Raw genomic sequence first — 20,376 nt, 5'->3', positions numbered from 1 at the left:
ACCGTCGGTCCAATCAGGTCCGTCCTTCCAGATTGTGGGCGTGGCCTCTCCACTCCACTTTGAGACCGGGAGCTAGCGTGCGGAGCTCGGTCCGGCAGCAGAGGCGACCCCCGCGGTAAGCTGTGAGAAAACCACGCCGATCTAACTCCTCCAGTGTCTGGGACTGGTCGAGGTCACTCGTTGGCACTTGGGAGACGACTGTACGCACAGGAGGACGATTTCCTGCTGGGTAACGTGTTGAGCTTTTTTTTTGTAGGATGGGGCTACATGCTAATGCTAACAACCAGAGGGTCTCCTCGACCATTTTGGTGGGAATAAAGCAACAGACTGGCCTCCGAATTTCACCCAATGCGGCGTTAAACGTCCCCCTTTCACGGCGAGGTGTGCGGCCGAGAGGAACGAGAGCTGGCCGAAGCGTTTCTCGTAGTTTAATTCGGGCTTTTTCGACGCGACAGGGCGCTCTAATGTCGGCGGGGGGGAGAGGTTAGCTTGTTGCTAGCGAGTGTTAGCTTCTGGGCCGAATTAAAATGGCGTCTGTTTTCAAAGCTCCCTCTCCTCCTCCTCCTCCGGAGCCGAGCCGGGCCGAGCCGGGCCGGGCCGGACCGTACCGGTTCGGCTCCGAGAGATACTTGAACTTGCACTTTTCATACTCTATTGACGCCTCACGTTCACGACGTCTCGCGGGCGAGCGAGCAGCCGGAGAGCAGCTCGGTCAGTAACTTGTTGACTGTTCGGAGGTTTTTGCCTGTTGATGTGAGTCTTTTGGGTTGTGGGCGCAGAATGACGGCGCTGCGCAGATATTCCCGATGAGCGCACGTCTCCGCATCTTTGCACGGGTAAAGAATCCATTGTTTGCGCAGCGTAAGTCCCCCAAAAGCACTTTACATGTGCAAAAAGACTGTGCGAGCATCGGGGTTTCTTGCAACCGAATATGTTCCAGTGTTTGATTAATCGATTGAAGATCAGAGTTCTCCTTAATTACGAGGCACATGTGTCACCATGTCCTTCTAAATTACATGTTAGGCCCCATTTACAGACAATGGACACCCTATCTTGCCCTGCAGCGGCAGACACACAGACAACCGTGTACTTAGTCTGCCAGGCCATAGGGGGGCGCTGTTGTTTGATTTTTTAATGAAACCAAACAGACGTGTGTGCAGAGAACAATACATTGTAAATGAGGACAAAAATTGAGAGTACACGACGTTGATGAATCGAATGCTATCAGGGGAGAGTCTCAACTAATAAACTACCAATATGCAATCGTGTCTGTGAAAGAAATGTTGCACCGTGAGAGCCGGTATAATAAAATAAGGCCACGGATGTGGTGGGTACAACCTCCGATTGTATTCGTTGTCGCGTAAACGTGGCACCTAGTTTCCCTGAAGGGGCACATGAAAAAGCAATGCCACTATCGTGGGATAAAGCATAAACTAATTTTCATTTTTGCCAATTAATAATTATCTTTTTCGTTTAAGAGAAGTTTTGCATTTACACGGCAACATTTTGAAAATGGTGTAGCTTTCATGTTGGGGCACAAGTCGGTGCTGTTTCATTGTTGTTGTGATGACACGAGACAAGCAGAGAACAACATGCTATAAACATTAACAATGGGAGCACATGGGCAGTCGATTGAGTTGGATTGTTATTACAGTGACTATCAAAATAAAACGTATATTTCGCCATAGGCGGCAGGCCTATTGTGTTTGTAGTGATGGTAGCCAACAAGTCCTCTCTGCCGCTCGCGGCTCTTGCTAACTGGGTCATGTGACGCTCGCCGGTGGCCTGTTTTTTTTTTTTCCATAGTCTTCTTGGCCGAGCGTCACGCTGTATTCGCCGTATGCTGCAACATTTGCTTCCACGCTGACCGACGGTCCGCTGCTAAAACCACCAAGCTCCAATAAGTTGTTTTCCTCCGTTTCCATGGAGACGGTGTCTGAGTGTTGCCGGTGGCTCCGAGCATCATCGTCGTGTTAACGGACACCCAAAACAATCTGAACTAAATAGTTAGTTTTACGTGTCAGGGTTCAGAATGTTGTCTTAAGTGATATAAGAACATGTAAGTAGAAAGTGGGATTGTGACGCCTGTGTCTTAAGCAGGGTTTGGTGTTCTTGTTCACCCTGACCAGACGGGATCACAGCATCTCCGGCCGGCAGCAGGTTATTGTCTGATTAGTGAAGAATTGAGGGGCTGCTTGTGTCTAGAATATTACAAACTGCTGTTGTACATAGTTGTTGTGAAGCTCCGGGGACTTGACGGATCGGTTGTGTGTAATCTTGTGTTTTGGAAAAGAGGAATGTGTTACGAATCCTTGTTGTGACTTTACTCCAAAAGTGAGGCCGTGTGGCGCTGGAGGCCTGCGGCGCGGCGCCAGCTGTGTCGCTGCAGCTGTTGACTGCTTCAGTCCTGGAAACGTTCAAACCCTCCAGCCTCGCCACGCAGCTCCTTCAAAATTACAAATGTGTGTCATCCGTGGTCTGTTTGTTTTTTTTCCCCAGCACAATAACCTCTTCTCTTTTTTTTTCTCTCCCCCCTCTGTAGGAAGGACTGCAAAACTCGTCTGCTGTCATCCAGAAAACCTCTTGAACACCACCACTCACTGGACTGGGAAGTCGCCACCGTCTGCAGAGCAACTATGGTAAATCCTCTCCTGTTCACCGTGAAATGGCAGAGCAGAGGGCATTCTGGCCTTTTTTGTCAAATGTCACTCTTTTAACAGGACAAATGAACGTGTCACATCTAATCTGAGCGTCTGCCGCGGTGCCGGCGTGTTTTCACTGCCGCCTGCCAGGGGCTTTACTAACACATGCTGCAGCTTCCACATGGCTGCACTCCTGAGTGGCCTTTCGCTGCCTGCGAGCGCGTTGTGTAATCACCGGTGTTCAGGAGGCCTCCTTAGTCACTCTTTTAATTAATCGCAGGCGACACGGAAAGCAGGCCTATCTTTATCATCGAGTGGGCTGTTTTGATCTCGTTAAACGGGGCAGTGGCAACGTCGGCGTGAGGTGTTTTGCTGCCGTGAGTCTGAGGAAAGGCCAGAATTCCCAGCTGCTCCGGTCGGATCGGGAAGGAAAATCCAGTGTAAAGTCAAGCATGTGCTGCACGTCTGTTTTGTTTTTATAGAAAATGTTTTCAGATCACTTAATTTTCCTGTTGTTGAATGAGCTTTTTGAAGTCCTGCAACCCTCGGTCACGTCGTCAGCTTCCGATCGTCCTCCTTCCCAGGCTCCCCCAATGCGTCACCGATCCATGCGCGTCTTCCTGAACGACGACCGCCACGTCATGGCCAAGCACTCCGCCATATATCCCACTCAGGAGGAGCTGGAGAGCGTCCAGAACATGGTGTCTCACACGGAGCGGGCGCTCAAGGCCGTCTCCGACTGGCTGGATAAACAGGAGAAGGGCACTTCCAAGTCAGACTCTGATGGCGGCGAGACCGACAAAGACAGGTGAGCGAGGAGGAGGAGGAGGAAGAGGAGGAGGAGGAGGAGGCAGCGGCGTATCCCCAGGGAAGGTCGTGAGAGAGCTTCTCCTGGAACTCATGTTTTTTTTTTTTCTTCTGCTCTGTGTGTTTGGGGGAAGTGAGCACAGGGATCAGGCTGCTCGCTCCCTGCGGGGAGTCATGAGGGTCGGCCTGGTGGCGAAAGGCCTGCTGCTGAAGGGGGACCTGGACCTGGAGCTGGTGCTCCTCTGCAAGGACAAGCCCACCATCACCTTGCTGAAGAAAGTGTGTGACAACCTGGTCACTCAGCTCAAGGTGAGCAACAAGAGAGTTCTTCACTTGGGGCCCAATCCTCCACCTACCCCTTAGCCCTCCGCCTCCGCCCTCCCCTCCAAAACGAGGGCAAAGGGATAAAAGTTTCAGCCCTTAGATTTGGGACACCCCTCTCCCTCTGCTCAGCACCGTCCCTCTCGCCCCGTCTCATAGTTATGACATCATATTACGGCGCTGTTACATCAGCAGCGCTGAGCCGCGGATGTTTGTTGATTTTTCCAGCAGGAGCGCCGTCCCGCCGTCCAGAATTCAACGTGTTAGATAGATAGATAGATAGATAATTACTTTATTCATCCCCAAAGGGAAATTGTCTTGTTGCAGCAATCTGGTACATACAAATATTATAGAATACAATAGAATAGTAATAAAAGTAAAAAATACAAATATCTGGGTATAAGACATAAAGTAAAACACAGAACGGAACATGGGCACTTAGAAATAAGCAGGAGATCAAAGCAAGATAAATAAATAGTAAGGTGCAGTGGCAGAGCCATTAGAAGTAGGCATTATATTATAATAACAATAATACAGATAACAGTGCGAAATAGTGTATAATGCTCATGTATAGTACTACTAATAATGGTAGCAATAAAGTAACAATAACAACAACAATATATATATATATATATATATATATATATATCAGTAATAATAATATTACTTGACTGCTTTGTTTCGTTTTCCGCCTTTCCCACATCAAGTTGAAGAAATAGACAGATATGTGGATTACTTCAGTTTTTTGCGTTATATTTGGACTTCAGAATTATTTCCTCGTTCACCATGTGAAAGCGGAGGAGCTTCCTTGTTTGTCCCTGTTTTCAAAACACCCGTATTAGAAAACTTTGGAACTCTACAGTGTGATAATAAAATGTTATAAACACGGTCTCTACGGAACAAAGACACACGGAAGCTCCATACGGCAGCGCTACTGCCGCTCTTACTAGTATAAAATCCAACAGGTTTATAGAACTTTAGAAGCGTATATATGTGAATCTTACTAGTATAAAACACAACAGGTTTATAGAACTTTAGAAGTGTATATATGTGAATCTTACTAGTATAAAACACAACAGGTTTATAGAACTTTAGAAGTGTATATATGTGAATCTTACTAGTATAAAACACAACAGGTTTATAGAACTTTAGAAGTGTATATATGTGAATCTTACTAGTATAAAACACAACAGGTTTATAGAACTTTAGAAGTGTATATATGTGAATCTTACTAGTATAAAACACAACAGGTTTATAGAACTTTAGAAGCGTATATATGTGAATCTTACTAGTATAAAATCCAACAGGTTTATAGAACTTTAGAAGTGTATATATGTGAAATGCGAGTCCTTCCGCGCCATGTCCTGCTCCCCCTCTGTTTAAAGTGTGCATCTGGAAACGCTCCGTTTCGAGGGGTGAACAGCCCTTCCCCTCACCCCTCAGACCCTCGCCATCACGCATTTCAGAGGGGGAGGGGTAAGATGAAGGGCTGAGGGGGAGAATTGAGACGCAGCCTTGGTGTCATTGTGTGTGTGAGAAAGTAAATGAAAGTCGGGAGCATTCTGGTGTGAATAGTTTAAATAAAGCAGCAGTTTTACTTTGTTTATTTAAGTTCAGAGCTGCCACAGTTTACTCCTCTTATAATTGAAACGTGTTGTTATAATGGAGCTAATGAAAGTTTAATCTGACCATCGTGTCTGAGACTTGAAGAAAAACAAAGGACTGTATGAGTGAACTCGTCCTGTTTCCCAGCTGATCACAGAAGACAAATACGTGGTGACGCAGAACGTCTCCGAGGCCAGCATCGACATCAAGAACACCAAGGAGCCGCCCCTCACCCTCACCATACACCTGGCCTCCCCCTTGGTGCGTGAGGAGATGGAGCGGACGGCCGCCGGAGGTAAGCCCCGGCACACCCCCTCACTAGTTTACCTTTTTTGTTTTTGTTTGTTTTTTTACTTTTTCTTTTTCTTTTAGTTTTTCTTTTCCCCTTAGCAGCGCCCCCTCCTTCAACAGGGAGGTCAGGCAGGACAACCAGGCTAGACAGATATTGTTTATTGGGCCTTCAATGGAGCTAGGGGACAAGAATGCACCGCGACATAATGAAACTGTGCTATACTTATAGCTCTTTACACTCTCTCTTAGTTCCATGTAATGTAATTGTACATTTTTGATGGCCCAATATACAGTATAGGGCAGGTCGCTTCCTGACTGCTGAGGACATGGCTTTCTTCTCCCCCCCCCCCCCCCCCCCTTTTTTTTTTAAAGGACGCCAACGAAATGAAGGCTTACCGAGAATTTAACCCCAAAAAAAAAAGAGAGAGACCACTTTGTTTGCATGTGTTTTATCATTGATGATGGAACAGTTTGCATTGCAGCAAAAATGAGACGCACAACACGTCGTTAAAAAAAAACTGCGTTTGGCTGCTCGACCCAGCAGCGGGCCGTTGAGCGCCCCCCCCCCCCCAGCGCTCCGAAGCAGGGACGGCTCAGGGTTACAGGCAACGACAAGGCAAACTTCAAATCCCACCGCACCCCCCCCAAACCCCGATTCGGTTTCGTCTTAAGCTGTGCAGCGACACAGCCTCCCCCCTCCCCCCCGAGCAGGCGTTTGACCCTTGACCTTGCCTGTAGCCCTGCGCTCGCCTCCGTGCCCATCTTGGATCTGTTGTCCTTTTTTTTTTTAATTGTCTGAAGCCATCAGTTTTGCTGCAGTGTGGACTGGTTTTGATATCCACCTCTTGTGCATCTGATAACTTCTGCCTGTGGTTCCAATTCTGATTCTCTCTGTCAAGCCTTCTAGTTTGTCCATTTTTTTAGGGACGCTGGACCTTTGACCAACTGGCCGCTCTCTGTCTCGGAAGGGGCAAAGTGCAGCAGTGTACCCAGTATAAGGGGCGAAGGGGAGGGGCTCTGCCTCCCGTTCCCACCAGACGTGCAGAGAAAGCTTAAAGCATCAGTCAGCCTACAGCCAGCACAGTCCTACTTCTATTCACTCGGATATTGTAGGATTCACACTCCACCCAACACACAGTCGTGCTCCGTGACAGTGGAGCTCCGTGTGTTTACATGCTTTTGGATCAACACCACAGGAGGCGCGTTTCACATAAGAACGGCCTTTTTTTTTTTTGGTAACCGCTTTAGAGGCGGAGTCTGTCCCGAGCTCCCCAGCGGGGGCCCGTCGTACATCGAGCTAGCTGCAGACGAGGTGGAGGTGTAAGGTGAGGGTAGTTCAGGACACCGAGCTGACAGGCGCAGTTAAAACACTTAAAACCCAGTTGAGGTGTGCATTGGAGTCGGGCGCCGCGCAGACGCCCGCACTCGCTTCAGCAGGGATTGAGAGACGCGTCTGGTGGTCCTCCGGTGGAGGGGGCCCCCCCCCCCTCCCCTTCCCCCCTCCTGCCTGTGGTTTTGGGAAGGCTGCCTGTGTTCCCCCCTGGCCGGCTGACAGAACTCCCCTTGGTCAAACTGTACCTTGTCTTCTTATTCCACCTGCCGATAGAAACGCTTTCAGTCAACGATCCCCCGGATGTTCTGGACAGGCAGAAATGCCTAACTGCCTTGGCATCTCTCCGCCACGCTAAGTGGTTCCAGGTTTGGATCTTGTCTTTATTTGTCTCTAAAGCAGAAGTAGTTTGTTTTTTTTTTTTTTTTTTGAGTTTTATGCTGTTTGTTCTTTTTTTTTTTTTTTTCTTTCTTTCTTTTTTTTGTCTTTGATTTGGGCGTTCCATGTGTTTGGTTTTTTTTTTTCTCCTTTCTTTCTTTACTCCTTTTGAGGTGTACTTCTTGTAGTGATACTCAACAACCTGGATGTTTGTTTCTTAGGAAACCTTTGTCATTACACTGTTGGTAGAAGTTGCTTTGCCGACTTTAACGGGCTCCATTTCTCCCCCAAATAACTCAAATTGTGTCGCTGCCTCTTAACTCCGATCAGTAACCGAACAGAGACGGGACGAACTCCTCACGTGTCCGGGTGCAATATTTCTGTAACGCCAGTGTTGCTGTTGTTGTTTTTCATATTTCTGCTATTTTTTTTTTTTTTGGAAAGAGCAGCAGTTCCTTGTAGTCAACAGTCGTTTGTAGAATAACTCATCGCAGCACCGTCGCCTGTCTCATCTCTGGCTTTTCACTCCGTTAACAAATCAGCGCTTCATCTCTGCGGCTTCTTATCTCCAGAGTGTGCGGCCTCAAACACTCCTGCGCTCTGGCTGCTTCTCGTCACTCTGTGTCGCCACACACACACAAAGGGGAATATTGCACCTCGAGATCGGGGGAAGGAGTGTTTTTTTAGCCGCCCGTGTTTTTTGAATGACGGCGACAATCGGCTCTGCTCTCGTTTAAAGCCGGCGTCGAGGCCGGGGCGGCTTTATCGACTCCTGTTCTCCAAAATAACGCTCAATACGCTTCCCTGTCGTCCCGTAGCCAGATGTTTGACGCCACCGTCCATTATTAGCAGCGTCATCCTACATGTCAAACGCCTAATCGCCTATGGACGCGTCCATAATGACAAAGCTAAGCTGTTCTAGTCTGTGTGGCTTCATATTTCTTTGATTTACTTTTGATTTATTTTGGATGTTTTGATCTTGCTTCCAGCTGCAAACTGCCCCCCACCCCACACCCCCCCATTTTGCTTTGTTTGAGTGTTTTCTAGCTAAAGCTCCTCGTGCCCCTCCCCCCCCCCTTGCTTGTGTTAACAGGCCAGAGCCAACGGGCTGCGCTCCTGCGTCATTGTCATCCGGATCCTGAGGGACCTTTGCGCCCGCGTCCCCACATGGGCTCCGCTCCGTGGCTGGGTGAGGAGCACTTCCACACACGGCGCTTTTTTTTTTTTTTTAAAGTGACATCAAAAAAGCGTCGCGAGCAGCTCCGGTTAGAGTGGAAGTCCACTGATCCCCGCTGACGCCTTCAACACAACAAGCCTCCCATTGGTCCACAGCTCCCAACTATCACGTTGCATCATGTGTTGGACTGCAGGCTGAGATTATCTGTCGTTAAAGGAGCAGAGATTCTGCTCTCAGCCCCTTGTCACTTGTGTTGCACAAAATACAAAAGTATTCCTTGGCATGTGTGTCTTGTAATTGGTATGAAAGAAATGAGGAAGTAACCATGGGGCTTTATAGTTTGTATAATCCTTACCTTTTCCTAATGTCTCAAATGATTTGACCATATATAAGTGATCAGAACTATTTGATAAATCTAGTATGAAGTTCTTCAAGAGTTAAAAGGTAAAAGTCATTTTAGCGTATTTTCTTTTTTTGCTTTCCTCTTTGATTTTGCACGTGGCTCTTGAGTAGAAAACAATCTTTGATTTTAGTGTTTTTAAATTGTGTTCTTGTTTCCAAATGAAACGGTTCTGGAATCTGCAGGCCCCACCTTCCACGCTGACCTGAAATCTCTCCATGTTAGCGACTGAGCTTAAAAATAGCTCCGTGTGACTCTTTGTCGCTCTCTCCCTCCCTCTCTCACTCCCTCCCTCCCTCTCTCTCTCTCTCCCTCACAGCCACTGGAGCTGATCTGTGAGAAGGCCATTGGCACAGGGAACCGGCCCATGGGGGCAGGAGAAGCTCTGCGCAGGGTTCTAGAATGTCTGGCTTCGGGGATCCTCATGGCAGGTATTCCCCCACGTCGGCCCTCCACACCCCTCGGAGCGTCCGCTCCGGTTTTCTTGTCACGCTAATCGAACTCTTTGTCGCCTGGCGGTGTCAGCAGACGGCGCCGGGATCTCAGACCCCTGTGAGAAGGAGGCCACGGACGCCATCGGCCACCTGGACCACCAGCAGAGGGAAGACATCACGGCGAGCGCACAAGTGAGTCCGCCGTTTGGCCGCGGCGTCGCGTCGAGCCGGGCGCCTTCAGAGGCTCACCGCCGGGTCTGTGTCGTCCTCAGCATGCCTTAAGGCTGTCGGCTTTCGGACAGCTTCACAAAGTGCTGGGAATGGATCCCCTCCCCTCCAAGATGCCCAAGAAGCCCCGGAGTGAGGCTCCCATCGACTACACAGGTAGAGACGTCACTGATCTGCTAGCCACTAATATGTTCTAGAGTAGGGGGGGGTCAAACATGAGGCCCGGGGGCCAGAAGCGGCCCGCCACAGGATCTAATCCGGCCACCATGTGATTTTTTTTTTTTAAGTATAAATATGAAAACTGACAAGAGGCTGATCTAAAAACACCAGATTGGCAAAAATGACATTTAAAACTGCCCTTGGTCAGAATTTATTAATGCGTCTGTGGAGGTCACATGACGCGACGCCTTTCAAAATAAAACAATGAGTCCAACTTGTGTGAAATGATACTTTAGACACGTAAACTCAAAACAATTTCCAGATGATGACAAATTGTTTTAATCCTGAATAAAAATACGATACCAGATAAGGCGACTGGGGTTTTTTTTTTTTTGTTGCAAATATAATAATATCTGATTTCCGTTATATTACCGTAATATCTGACGTTTTGAGAACGACGTGTTTAAACAGAAACCGTAGAAGTGCTGTGCCACTAGTGGGTGCTGTGGTGCAACGACACAAATGTTTGTATGACAGACAACCAAGTTGGATTGCTATTACACTGACTGTCAAAATAAAACCACGAGGAGAACGTGGACAGCTAACGCTAACACAGTACTGAGCATGTGCAGAATACCTGTTAACAGCCATTTTAGCACAAGTGTTTCCAGTTACTTTGAGCGCTGCTGTCATGTAAGTGGAGCCTCAGTTTAATGGTGTGACTTTTGTTTTTTTTTTCCTCAGTGCAAATCCCACCCAGCACGGCGTACGCCCCGCCAATGAAAAGGCCCATCGAGGAAGAGGAGGGACCAGATGACAAGAGTCCCAATAAAAAGAAGAAAAAGTTGCAGAAGAAATGTGAGTTCCACTGTTTTCAGTACGATCCACTTTGGGAAAGAACACTGAAGCACTCTCACCCCCGACCTCGGTCGTACTTCTCTCTGGCACCAGGACGTCTATTAAAGTCCCGGTGAAATGTAAAACCCTACTTTGTAGAAAACGATAGTTGGGCTACTACTTGTAAGGTTTCTCCGACTCTGCCCCACCACTGTTGTCGCATAACAAAGTTATTTGAATTTTGAATCTCCAGCCTAGGAAGTCGGGGGAATCCTTCTTCTTCGTGGGCGGAGCCTATGTGTGACATCACGAGTTGTGCAGATCTCGATCTGTTGTGTTTATATCGGCTTGTTTCCCTCTTAAATATCCAAGTTTTTACAGTGTTTTGAAGTTATAGTCGGTGTTTTATGAGCCTTGATGAAAGATTGAGCCTGGAAGAGACCAGAGAGGAGAAAAGGAGCACGGCTAGTGGGAGCCGCTAGCTCGGGTGGCTAGCGGCTAGCGGGAGCCGCTAGCTCGCGCGGCGAGTAGACGATCAAGTAATACCTGGACTCATCTTCTGTGATTCCAGCGTGGAATTTGAATTTGAAATGACCATGATGATGAAATCTGGTTAAATTCAGCCTCTTCGTGGTCAAAACTCTGATCCTCCATAATGTAAACACAACTTGGGCGTGTGCACAACTCGTGATGTCACTCTGTTATTGTCAGAAGCTCCGCCCAGCAGAGGAAATAGCGCCGTTTATTGGCTATTTTCTCGCAGATTGTCGTGTTTTAACATTTTACCCTTCAGCCAGTTAGCAGGAAAACGTTCTAGAAGAGACACCAGAGTGTTTTGGAGGTCGAGTTTTCATTTCACTGGGACTTTAAAGGAAGCGACTGCCACAGATAAAGATGTTGTCTCACAATGTCCGTGAAACCAAGGATCGGTAGAGGGAGAGATGAAGAATGACGCGTGTCAAGGCTAATTCATGCAGAGATAAATAGACCAGGAGACCAAACGATTGCATCAGAAGTCTTAGCGACGTCTCTGAGCTCCAACTGCGTCACCACAGTGCTTCATGTCTTCACCGCCTCTTCTTCAACCAAACTGGTGACTGGTGAGTGCAGATTATCTTTACTTGGCCTTAACGAGTCGACGGACTCCAAAGTTAGCGAGTCGACTCTTTGTAGGATTGGAGCATTTTCTAAAATTTAAAGATTTAAGATTTAAATGAAGGCGTTCAGTGAGAGAATTTGGTTTAATATCATCAGACGTCAGATCTGTCGGTATCTGTCGTGTGAATCACCTCGGATCTCGGCTCTGAGTCCATTTTCTCAAACTAATCAGCTTCTGATGGTTGATAAATGGTTCAACATTTACCGTCTGGTCAAGGGGCCAAAAAAAAAAAACCCCAAGATGCACTGTGCTGTCAGAAACGAACTCGCTGTGGCCGTCGTTTCACTCCGAGGCTCATTATAGTCGGATCATACTGGTTTTCTTCATAACCTTGAGAGTGTCTGTACAAACGACAACAGACCTTGGTGAAATGATTTCTCAGTGAGCAGATTGTTTGTCCTTCTGTTTTTACTGTTTAATGGTGTCGATCTCAAGCTGGCCGGACCAGTAAATCATAATATTCTCTATAAGTAACTAAAACGCTTAAAAGTCCTTGTGAAATGAAAACTCGACCTCCAAAACACTCTGGCTCTCGCTTCTAGGGACATTTTTGATGCTAACTGGCTGAAGGGTAAAATGTTAAAACACGGCAATCTGTGAGAAAATAGCCAATAAACAGTGGTATTTCCTCTGCTGGGCGGAGCTTCTGACAATAATGGAGTGACGTCACGAGTTGTGCACACGCCCAAGTTGTGTTTACATTAAACTTGGGTGATTAAACTAAAGTGGTGCTCAAACAGAAAAAAATTGCATTTAATGTAAAATTACTTTGAGTATCTTGAAATCATTATGTCATGAATTCTCACGGTTGGAAAATGTCCTTCCATGGGCTGAATTGGACTTTCTGGACGTTTGACCGCCCCCCCCCCCCTCCTGGTGTTGACTGTGTTGTTTCTCCCTCCAGCCACAGACGAGAAGGCGGAGCCTCCTCAGACCATGAACGCCTTGATGAGGCTCAACCAGCTGAAGCCGGGCCTCCAGTACGAGCTGATCTCCCAGACGGGCCCGGTCCACGTCCCCGTCTTCACCATGTCCGTGGAGGTGGACGGCAAGACCTTCAAGGCCTCCGGCCCGTCCAAACGCACCGCCAAGCTGCACGTGGCCGTGAAGGTGAGTCTCACGTTACTCCTATCTTATACTCTCTGCACCGGCTCCCCATCAAATTTCTAATTGATTTCAAGATTTTAGTTTTGACTTTTAGAGCGTTGCACCGTCAGGCTCCTGAATATGTGTCTGACTTGTCGTGCCCCTGGTACTCCTCCCGGTCGCTCCCTTAGGTTCTCGGGCCAGAACCTCCTCGCTGTCCCTCGGACCCACTTCAAAGCCAGAGGACACTTGTCCTTTGAAGCTGCTGCTCCTAGATTGTGGAACGACCTTCCTTTGTCGCTGCGTGAAGCCGATCTGTGGATTCTTTTAAGAATCAGCTGAAAACAGCTGCTCAGACAGGCTTTTAGTTGACATGGCTGTGATTGGTTTTATCTTTATTCCGTTCGTACTATTTTACTGTGTCCATACTATTTTTATTGTTTTCATGCCTCTGTGAAGCACCTTGTGATTTTATCTGTGAAAGGTGCGATATAAATAAAGTTTCTTCTTCATCTGTGTGACGCCTTCAGGTCCTGCAGGACATGGGCCTGCCCACCGTAGTGGAACCGAAGACGGAGCCGGTGAAGGTGCAGGAGGCGGTGGTAGCAGCCGCCGTGGAGGACGTGAAGCCGGTGGTGACGCCGGTGGAGACGGTTGCCGCCGCCGCTCCAGCGGCCGCCGCCGCCGCCGCCGCCTCGGACAACGCCGAGGCCGGAGAGGTGCGTGTCGGAACGGCCAGCGTCGTCGTCGCCGTGGTGATGAACACTCTGACTGAACGGCGTCTCTTCCCCCCCCCCCCCCCCCCCCAGAGCGCCCGGCAGCAGGGACCAATCCTCACCAAGCACGGCAAGAACCCGGTGATGGAGCTCAACGAGAAGCGCCGCGGCCTCAAGTACGAGCTCATCTCGGAGACCGGCGGCAGCCACGACAAGCGCTTCGTCATGGAGGTGGAGATCGACGGGCAGAAGTTCGAGGGCACCGGCTCCAACAAGAAGGTGGCCAAGGCGTACGCCGCGCTGGCCGCCCTGGAGCGGCTCTACCCCGAGGGCTCGCTGGCCGAGGCGGCCAAGAAGAAGAAGGGGCCGCCCATGGTGAGCCTCACGTCCCGCAACACCCTCCCACTCATTTAGATAGATAATTACTTTATGCATCCCCAGTAATCTGGTACATACGAATATTATAAAATACAATAGAATAGTAATAAAAGTTAAAAATATACAAATATGTGGGTATAAGACATAAAGTAAAACACAGAACGGAACATGGGCACTTAGAAATAAGACGAGATAAAAGCAAGATAAATAAATAGTAAGGTGCAGTGGCAGAGCCATTAGAAGTAGGCATTATATAATAATAATAATACAGATAATAACAATGTGTAATAGTGTATAATACTCGTGTATAGTACTACTAATAATGGTGGCAATAATATAACAATAACAATATGGTAGCAATAAAATTATATATATATAGCAGCAATAATAATAATACCAATAGTAATAGTATACTTATAATAATACCAATGGTAATAGTGTACTTGCACATGTATAAATATATGTATATGTACATGCAGTATGAAATATATGATATAATATAAGTATCAATGTAATGTAGTCCAGGTGGTGATGGAGGCTCTGACGGAGGGAGAAGAGTTAAAAAGTCTTATTGCAGCGGGGAGGAAGGACTTCCTGTAAGGTTCCTTAGAGCAGCAGGTTGAATCAGTGTGTTTCTGAAGCTGTTCTCCAGCTCCATGTTTTATTAATTTCATTATTTATTTAATTCATTTAAAACAACGCAACAGCATTTCATATGAATGAAAAGGAGCAGAAAGAAGTAAAACTTATAATTCTATCAACACTAAATCATTTACAGTCCAGTTCAGTTTATTTGAGTGTCACAAGCAGCGTCTTTTTCCAAAACATCAAACACAAAATAAATCAATAAGGTTGATCTGCTCCTCCGCAGTGTCGTATTTCTGTAACATTGACACTTTAACAAGTTTCTTAAACACATCAATGGATTTAGAAGTTTTAATTTTACAATCAAGACCGACTCCTTCCATTGAGATGCATTTTTCCTTTACGGCCGATTGAAACCTGGGTTTTGTAAAAAAAACCTCAGTTCCTTTCAGTTCATAGCTACTTTTTTTCTCTTGGAGAATCTGTTTTGCAATTTGTTGGGTAAACTTTCCAGATGAGCTTTAAACGTTGTTTATAGAAGGTTTTAAAAAAGCCTCATGAACCAACACGGCTCAGACCTCCAGTCCAGTTCTTTCAGCCACTAGGTGGCAGTGTGCTCATTTTATCAGCCTTCTGAGAATGAAGTGTGTGGAACAATGGCGCTATAAATAGTGGAACTATGAAGCTTTAAGGAATTGAAACATGATCTCCATGTGGCGGGTTCTCACTCAGTCCAAATAATACTAATAATAATAATAATAATAATAGTAACCACGATCCGTATGGCAAGTCGACTGTGCTTTTATTTTCCTCAAATAGTGCTGGTGCTCAGCACGTACAGTGGCCAAAACAAAAATAGATATTTACAGCAAGAGGGAAAAAAATATATTTGCAGTGAGAAAATCAAACCCAACAAAACCTGATCTCAGCTCTTCCTTCAGCCGACTTTCAGGAGTTTCCTGTGGCCGACGAAAAACAGAACACACAAAACTCTTCACAGGGAATTTGTAACAGGAAGAGTTGGTAACAAAAGTCCAGGTTCTCCCGAGTCCTTTGTTGCTACGGTCACGTTTTTGTTTACCGTATTTTCCGTACTATAAGGCACACCTACATTGATTGACATATTTTACAACTTTGTTCATATATAAGGCGCATGCAATAGACCAGTGGTCATAACCTTTATAGCTCAAAGCCATTAGGTTACATTTTCCACTGATTCTAACACCCAGAGAGGTGCACACACTTTATTTTGATAGTCCTACCTGCAGCCTATGCCAGGAGGACACTACACACAAAACCTTCTTCACTGCTGGTTGACAACTTACAACTACTGGTAATAAACTAAACTACATGAACTAAGCAACAAAAACACAACACAATTATTACCGACACCACAAACCAAATATAACCCCCAATAATTGCATTTAAAACACCACAAACAGAAACTCCCATAATTCATTGCAGCTATCGGCTGATGGGAATTCATGTTTTGTGTTATTGTGGGTTGTTGTTGGGCTTGGTGTTGTGTTGATTGTGTTTATGTGTTTTTGTTCCCCAGTTTAGGGAGTCATTATTTCATCTAGTTTATTTTGGTTTGTTAGAATGTTGGTGTGCAACCATGAGTGATGAAGGTGTTGTGTGGAGTGTCGTCCGCTCTGAAGATCCGGTTGTCAAAATAAAAGCTTCTGGTTGTTCAGCTGTCAAATAGCAGAGTAGAGCAATTCTTCCATATATAAGGCGCACCGGCAGCTTTTGAGGTATTTAGGTGCCTTATAGGGCAGAAAATACGGTAGTTTTTTTCTTTGCGTTTTTAAACGCGAGCGACGATTTGCCGCCCGTTGGGGGGGAAGGAAACGCCCCCCCCCCCCTATGGTGACGCCTCTCTCTCTGCAGCACTCCGCAGGCTTCGGCATGATGGGAGCGTCGGGCGGCGACCAGCTGGCGCCCAGAGGACGGGGTCGGGGGGGCCGGGGTCGCGGCAGAGGCCGGGGCTACAACAACGGCGGCGGCTACGGCCAAGGAGGTAAAAAACCTGCGTGTCTCAACGCTCCACACACTGGTTGGAGGCTCCACCGGCGGCTCCGTGTGCTAAAGCGTGTCTTGCTGGCTTCCAGGTGGCTTCGGCTCGTACGGCTACGGAAACAACGCCAACTCCGGTTACAGTGAGTATCTTGACTCCTCGTCGTCGGGTTGTGTGTCTGGATGTGACTGTCCCCGTGTCTCCGAGAGCGTCCGGACAGAGAGTCTCCTCGGAACGCTGCAAGCGGGGAGTTTGAATGCCTTTTGTTATATAGCAGCGGGAGCTGGGGACGCTCCCAGTCCAGCCATTTTACATTTCTCTGCTTTGAGCCGCAGGATTTGAGTCTTGCTTTTTGTTGACAACCTCCCTCTTATGAGAAGTGCTTTCCTCCGCCTGGCAGCCCGTTCTGAGGCCTGACCGACCTGAGCGTGACAGGAGCAGAGAAATCTAAAAAAAAAAAAAAAAAAAAAATCACCCGTCTGAATGCGATCTGACCAATGAGTCACTGAGCTGCCGCTATTGAGGCAGGAAACAAATTTTAAAAAATCTAATTTTGATATTTCTTCCCTTCTCTGCCCTGTCTCACTCTTTAGGTGACTTTGTCTCAGACTGCTATGGCTACCACGAGTTTGCGACATAGACCCCCCCCCCTCCCCCCCCAAGTGACTAACTCATAAACAGTCCCATAGAGAGGATTAAAAAACAACAACAACAACAAAAACGGACAGAAATACTGTGTTAGTGTTCCAGCAAGCATCACAAACTCTCCAGCCGCCTCGTCAGAAACCCTGGGAATAGACCCGTTAAGCCCCGCCCTGCTCGCCCAGCCGGAGGAGTATGCATGTAGCCGCAAAGACACGTCCTGGACCCCCCCCCCCTCCTCACCCGTCCCGGGGACCGGCGGCCGGGCTTTTAGTTCCGGGAGCATGTGGGATCCGGACGACACACTGCCTCTCTGGACCACACTCTGGATCTGTTTACCTGGACGACAAACTGCCATCACTTTGTTGTTTTTTTTTTGTTTGTTTGTTTTTTTATGTCACTGTCACGGCTTCCTGTCGCCTCCCATCCAATTGTTTTTAGTTTTTGATTTTATTTTTTAACTGGACAGTGTTTTATGTAGAAACCTGCCGTTTCCCTGTCCCATCAGCCACACTGGTAAAAAGTCCCAGCGACACTGAACGTATCACGGTTCCGAGTCGATGAACTGATGAACTCGTTTGCACACGGACTGGAATCATGAGGAAAAAAAAAAAAAAACCAACAACAAACAAATCGGATGTATGTGTGGGAAAGGAAGACGACTTCCTGCTCGTTATTTTTGAATGTTTTTTTGGTTTGGTTTGGTTTAGTTTTTTTTTAATAAATGTGACATCATGACTGTGCTATCGCAGACTCTTGTTTTGAGTTTCTGGCTGCGTCACAAAGACTTCCAGCAGGACGGACGTCCGCGCCGCCGTAACGCAGGCTTTGCTTCTCCATTCCGCAGGCTACTACAACAACGGGGGGACCAACGGGGGCGCGGGGGCGTCCAACAGCCTGTCGGGCGGCCTCGCCGCCGGCCCGGACCCCGGCGCCGCGCAGGGCGCCTACGGCTCGTACTACCCCGGCGATCAGAGCTACGCCGCCGCCGCCGCCGCCGCCAACAAGCCCCAGAAGAAGAAGAACCCCATGCACAAGGGGGGGAAGGGCAACTTCTCGGGCTCCCTGGGGGCCAACAGCGGGCCCGTGGGCTCCTACGGCCAGTACGGCCAGGGCTACGGCCAGGGGAAGAAGAGCTTCAGCCAGAGCCAGGGCGGCTCCGCCGGATACTCCTACAGCACCGCCTATCCCAGCCAGGTGACCGGAGGAGCCGGGAGCAATCAGGACTACAGCTACGAAGGCGAGCACTAAAATACCGGTTCATGTCACACTTGGGATGAGTCACGATTCTCTGCTGCTGCTCTGCTCTGCTGGCTGCAAGCTGTGGACTGGATTTCCCCGAAGGGAGGAGGGTCTCAATGAGACGTGGAGGAATGAGTCAGGAAATCCATGCCACAGTTTGCAGCCAGCCGGCAGGCTAACATAGTAGCACTGTGCTGTCCAGCTTTTCATGACAAAACGTCGCCGTTTGGACGGATTTTATGCTCAAAACAACGCAAAGTAACACGGCAACGTGCAATATTAGCAAAGTAACACGGCAACGTGCAATATTAGCAAAGTAACACAGTAATATTAGCAAAGCAACACAGCAACGTGCAATATTAGCAAAGCAACACAGTAACGTGCAATATTAGCAAAGCAACACAGTAATATTAGCAAAGCAACACAGCAATGTGCAATATTAGCAAAGTAACATGCAATATTAGCAAAGTAACACGGCAACGTGCAATATTAGCAAACTAACATGCAATATTAGCAAAGTAACACGGCAACGTGCAATATTAGCAAAGTAACACGGCAACGTGTAATATTAGCAAAGCAACACAGAAACGTGCAATATTAGCAAAGTAACATGGCAACGTGTAATATTAGCAAAGCAACGTGCAATATTAGCAAACTAACATGCAATATTAGCAAAGTAACATGGCAACGTGCAATATTAGCAAAGCAACATGCAATATTAGCAAAGCAACACAGCAACATGCAATGTTGGTGTGTTGTGGAGGAGGCAGTGAGTATTGTCTGTGTCCAGTTAGCAGGTTTCTATATAAATGGGAAACATGTCTTTGTGTTTGGCTAGCTGGTGTCTCGTTATATTTATCAGGTATCAAGTTTCAACATTTGACGGGCGAAGTTTTTCATTGTGTCCCTCCAGGTTTCACCAGCCAGTCCAGTTACAACTCCTCCGGCGGCAGCCAGGGCTTCGGCAGCAGCCACGCCCAGTACCACAGCCCGGTGGGCTACGGCCGCGGCGACGGCAGCATCAACTACCAGTACAGATAGACTGAACAAGGAGACGTGTGGACTTTTAACGTCGGAGCCGAGCTGCTCGGTGTCGTTACTTCTCATTTCTTTTTTTAATTTAAATCAACGCGACCATCCTCGTTCCCGTCACTGATTATGAAGGCCGGTGTTCACATCGCTCGCTCGCTAGCTTCCACTGCTTCATTTCTCAAACTTGTGTGGCACGGTTTTGGGTTTTTTTTTTTGTTTTTTTTTTCCTCTTTTCTTTCCCAAGTGGAGCTAGAAGGAAAAATCTTGTAGTTTTAACTACAAAGACTGTTGTATTTTTGTAACATTTCAATGGTCCCGTTTAGGTCGTCTGGTTCCTCCATGCTTGTAATTTTTTTTTGGCTCATTTTGTAATTTTACCTCCCGTGACGTTGGTTCTTTTAAATAAATGTTTTTTTTGGAGATTACTGGAAAGTACACTTGCATTCTGATGTCATGCCCTCATTTCTGCTGGATGTAGCTTTCTGATTGGGTGGGAGAAGATTCTGGTAATGTATAACAATGTGTTTGTATTAATAAAGGATTTTTTTATTTTAAATGGTCTTGAGAGTTTCGACTTGGAAGTTATGAAGTATTGCTCCCTGGTTCGTACCGGGGCAGAAACCAGGTGATCCGTTGGTCTACCTTTAAAGTGTATACAGAGAAAAGTATAGTAAAACCTGCAAAACTCCACTCAGAAAGGTTCAGAACTGCTTCCTGTCCAGTGAAATTGGTGAAATCCAAAATTATATGACCAACAACGTTGTAGTTTACCAGTTAATTTGACTTATTAATGTAAAATAATGTAAAACCTTCCTGGTTTGGAATGGTTCTTTTGTGTGTTTTACAAAATAATCTCTTTGAAACATGAAATTTCAGTTAAAATATATAAATAAAACATTGACTCATT

The 20,376-nt window shown here is 47.1% G+C and overlaps 1 protein-coding gene across 1 annotated transcript; it reads left to right on the top strand.

Moving 5' to 3' along the window:
* The first annotated feature begins 69 nt into the window (after positions 1-69).
* On the top strand, positions 70-20,002 carry ilf3b (interleukin enhancer binding factor 3b). The gene is given in 18 exon segments (XM_080511329.1): positions 70-115; positions 2,543-2,639; positions 3,227-3,450; positions 3,584-3,758; positions 5,523-5,670; positions 7,273-7,364; positions 8,468-8,563; positions 9,271-9,382; positions 9,480-9,644; positions 9,647-9,769; positions 10,517-10,630; positions 12,673-12,878; positions 13,385-13,573; positions 13,664-13,945; positions 16,427-16,556; positions 16,648-16,695; positions 18,043-18,435; positions 19,351-20,002. Coding segments are annotated over 17 exon segments (2,628 nt in total). The 5' UTR covers positions 70-115; positions 2,543-2,636; the 3' UTR covers positions 19,479-20,002.
* The last annotated feature ends 374 nt before the right edge of the window (positions 20,003-20,376 follow it).

Source organism: Blennius ocellaris (genome assembly GCF_963422515.1).
Source record: "Blennius ocellaris genome assembly, chromosome: 16".
In the NCBI taxonomy this organism is placed as follows: Eukaryota; Metazoa; Chordata; class Actinopteri; order Blenniiformes; family Blenniidae; genus Blennius; species Blennius ocellaris.
This window is presented reverse-complemented; position numbering and strand designations above follow the sequence as displayed.